Below are 3,297 nucleotides of genomic sequence, written 5' to 3'. Positions count from 1 at the left end.
TATATATATATATATATATATATATATACATATATACACACACACACAAATCCCTGGAGCTCCGTGTGCTCCTTACAAATGACAGCGGACTCCTGACTTTTGAGTTTTTCTCTAGTCTAGTCTTGGAGCTGGAAGAGTATCTGTACTTGTACCGAGTACGGTACTTGGTAACTGAAAATCCCTAATGTAAATACTTACTGTAAATGTCCATAGCCTGGAAACAGGTTCACTTAAGCTAAACAGCTTAAATTAAAAAAAAAAAGAATTAAGAGAGCTGTCATTTTTTTTAGACATGCAGACTGCCCAGCAGTTGCCTTCATCCTGGCTTTATTACCTAGTGAGCCAAAGACCTGGAACAAGCATGAAACAGGAAGTCTGAACTCTTACCCTACATGCTTGTTTCAGGTCACTGACTTGATAATCTGCCCCGTCATTGATTTCATAGTCTGACTTCACAACTGCCCTGGAGCCTGTACCTTTAAAAATAAGGCAACTATTGAGTCTCCTATATTTCTGTCATCACTGCTAGTGCATCTAAAACCTTGGTTTTCAACTGGCGGGTCATGACCCAAAAGTGGGTCGCGACCCCGTTTTCAGTGGTTCGCCGCGTGCCTTCTACTTTTCTAGGTGAGTAACTCATCAGCCTCCCCCTAGCGCAGCACTGTCAGTTGTGCCAAGCAGCCATTCAAAATATGCTGCCCGGAACCGAGTGTCAGCTTGAGGGGGGTTGGGATTGGAGCTTTAGCCGTGAGTGAGCTCCATCAATACCTGCATTGCTTATACAGTTCCCTTGTGTCCTGTAGAGGTGCCTGGACCGGAGTGACATCACATTCTGGCTCCCAGCACCTCTACAGGGCGCCCAATGGAGCTGTACAATGCACATATAGAATGAGGTCCGTCACAGCACAGCAGCACACACTGGACTGAAGGCTGAGGATCCACTCCAGTTCTCGTAAGGTAAGTAAACTGGGTGGATCTTTAAAAAAAAAAAATGTTTTGGACTGTGTATGTGTGTGTTAGAAGGTCTCTGAGTGTTTTGAGGCCACGTTCATACTAGTACAGAGTGTTAATTGCATAGTACCGTGCCATTAACGCACTGTACCACACAATCCCACTACCGTGCATTGTGGTGTGGGAGGTGTGTTGTGTTGCCATTTATCCTTTTCCCCACCGAAACAAGCGGTACCTAATGTGTGCGTTTTATTGCAGCACGACTTGGGTCGTGACTTAATGACCGAGGACACATGTGGGTCCTGAGGTTACACAGGTTGAGAACCACTGATCTAAAATACACTGTGCTGCTGTTAACCCTATAATATTTTTACTGACTAAAAAGGATCACATGAAAGAAGCTGGTTGCAGAAAATCATTAGAAATGTGGTTTCAGAAGCAGGAGAGGCCTCTAAAGATATGCAATAATACACAAGAATCCATAAAATATGCGGTATTAAACACTGGAATTAGGGAGAAGACAAGAGTGCTGACAGCCGGAGTAGCAAGACGGAGGTAAGTATTACAGCCATTTTCTCTACCCTAAAGACTTAACAAGCACTTAACCCTTAAAGTGCAGGGGAGGGCACTGCAAGGGTATATTTTTTGTAATTCCCAGGTCAGGTATAAGGAATAGACAAGTTCAAGAAATCAGCACCTTGTACTTTCTGAAGCAAAAGTGAAAGCTCTGAATCACACTCCAATAATGTCTGCTTCAAAGCTTGGATATTCCCGGTTGTTTTGAAATCCTGAAAGCAAAAATACAAAATGACATGTAGCATAATCCAAAACAATACAAAGTGTACATAGTATTTACACTGGGGGGCACAATCACTGAGCAATAGAACATTAATCAAATATCACAATGATTTAGATGTATAAAATGGGTGTTTTTGCATCATTACCATGTTAAGTAACTACCGTACCTTCCATCTCTTAACAACTGCATTATTCTCCTGAATCCACAGTGTAACAAGGCTTTCATCCTCAGGGATTTCCATCTCACACTCCACCTCCATCTTTCATCCTCAAGTCAGGCGACCATCAAGAATTCAATTCACCTGGGCCAAACTGTTCAAGTAATTCCTACCTGTAAAGTCAGGAAAAGTGGTATTAGCTTCATTTCATATTTCTAGTCATCAGTCCTATGATCTTCAGTGCACCAAAACATAGTAAAATAGGATTTTTGTACTTACCGAAAAATCCCTTTCTTGGCGTCCATTGAAGGGCACAGGAATTAAGATATTGCCAGTTTAAACTGCTGCCTACAAAAGAACTGGACATTGGCAAACAAAACAAAAAAACTGTAGGTCATCCCAGGATAACCACTCCACGAGCATGCCTCAGTTTGTAGAAAGCAGTACCAAGAGCATGATCATTAACACATAGGGGTAAGGGCCTGTGCCCCTCAATGGACTCCATGAAAATAATTTTACGGTAAGTATAAATTTCTTATTTATGGTGTAGTGCGCCCCCCCTCCCTGCCAGACACCTTGGGGGACAGGTGTCAGTGGGAAGTGGGGAAGGACACCGGCGAACATTCATGCTGAATGGGGCCAGAAGCGACACTGATTGCATCACTTCCGGCCCCTCAGCTGCAGAATCCGGGCAAGAAGCTATTGGAGAGCAATCTGCACTGCAATAGCTTCTTTTAGTAGAAAAGTGACACTAAGGTCTAATAGACCCTTAATGTCACCTTAAAGAGTACCTGTATGCTATCACTTAGGGGGCTTGTGAGCCCCACTATGTGGTAGCAATTATGTAAAAAATAATTAATAAATGTAAGTCCCAGCACGCGTGCGTGTATTAACGTAAATATGCATCGAGTGCGCCTACAAACTAAAACATTGATCGCACTACACGTTAGGGTTTCGCTGCACACAGCAGAGTAAGATCAATAATTCTAGGGCCAATAATCACAGATATATCTAAGCTGATGACCTGTACAGGCTTTTAAAGCATTGCTTATGGACAATATGGGGTACCATATTTTTTCGCTATCTCATTGGCGCACGCAATGTTTAACCTTAATGCTGGATTAAAAAAAAAAAATGTAACTTTTTTTTTCAAATAAACAGCCTACAGATGTGCCAATTCACAGGCAAATTTAGGGCATTCCCCTAGCACAGGGGTGGGCAATTGCGCAGTGGGGGGCAGCACAGTAGCTCCGTATCCAGCGGCCGGCGGGCCCCCAGTCTCTGCTCCGGGAGTGTCGGTTCATCTGACATTCCCAGCCAGTGGCGTAGCGAGGGGGCCGTCACCGTAGCTCCCGGTCAGCTCGCCCGCCCGCATCAGCCCCCCGGCTCT

The 3,297-nt window shown here is 43.9% G+C and overlaps 1 protein-coding gene across 1 annotated transcript in view; it reads right to left on the bottom strand.

Moving 5' to 3' along the window:
- Positions 1 to 2,009, bottom strand: part of FANCG (Fanconi anemia complementation group G) — a 24,475-nt gene extending 22,466 nt beyond the window's left edge. The window contains exons 1-2 of the mRNA XM_018560428.1: positions 1,917 to 2,009; positions 1,649 to 1,739 (exon numbers count right to left, since the gene is read on the bottom strand). Of these exons, the coding sequence (XP_018415930.1) occupies positions 1,649 to 1,739; positions 1,917 to 2,009 (184 nt within the window). The remainder of the gene's footprint in view (positions 1 to 1,648; positions 1,740 to 1,916) is intronic.
- Positions 2,010 to 3,297: the final 1,288 nt, after the last annotated feature.

This window comes from Nanorana parkeri, unplaced genomic scaffold (genome assembly GCF_000935625.1).
Source record: "Nanorana parkeri isolate BGI_ZX_2015 unplaced genomic scaffold, ASM93562v1 scaffold18, whole genome shotgun sequence".
Classification (NCBI taxonomy): Eukaryota; Metazoa; Chordata; class Amphibia; order Anura; family Dicroglossidae; genus Nanorana; species Nanorana parkeri.
This window is presented reverse-complemented; position numbering and strand designations above follow the sequence as displayed.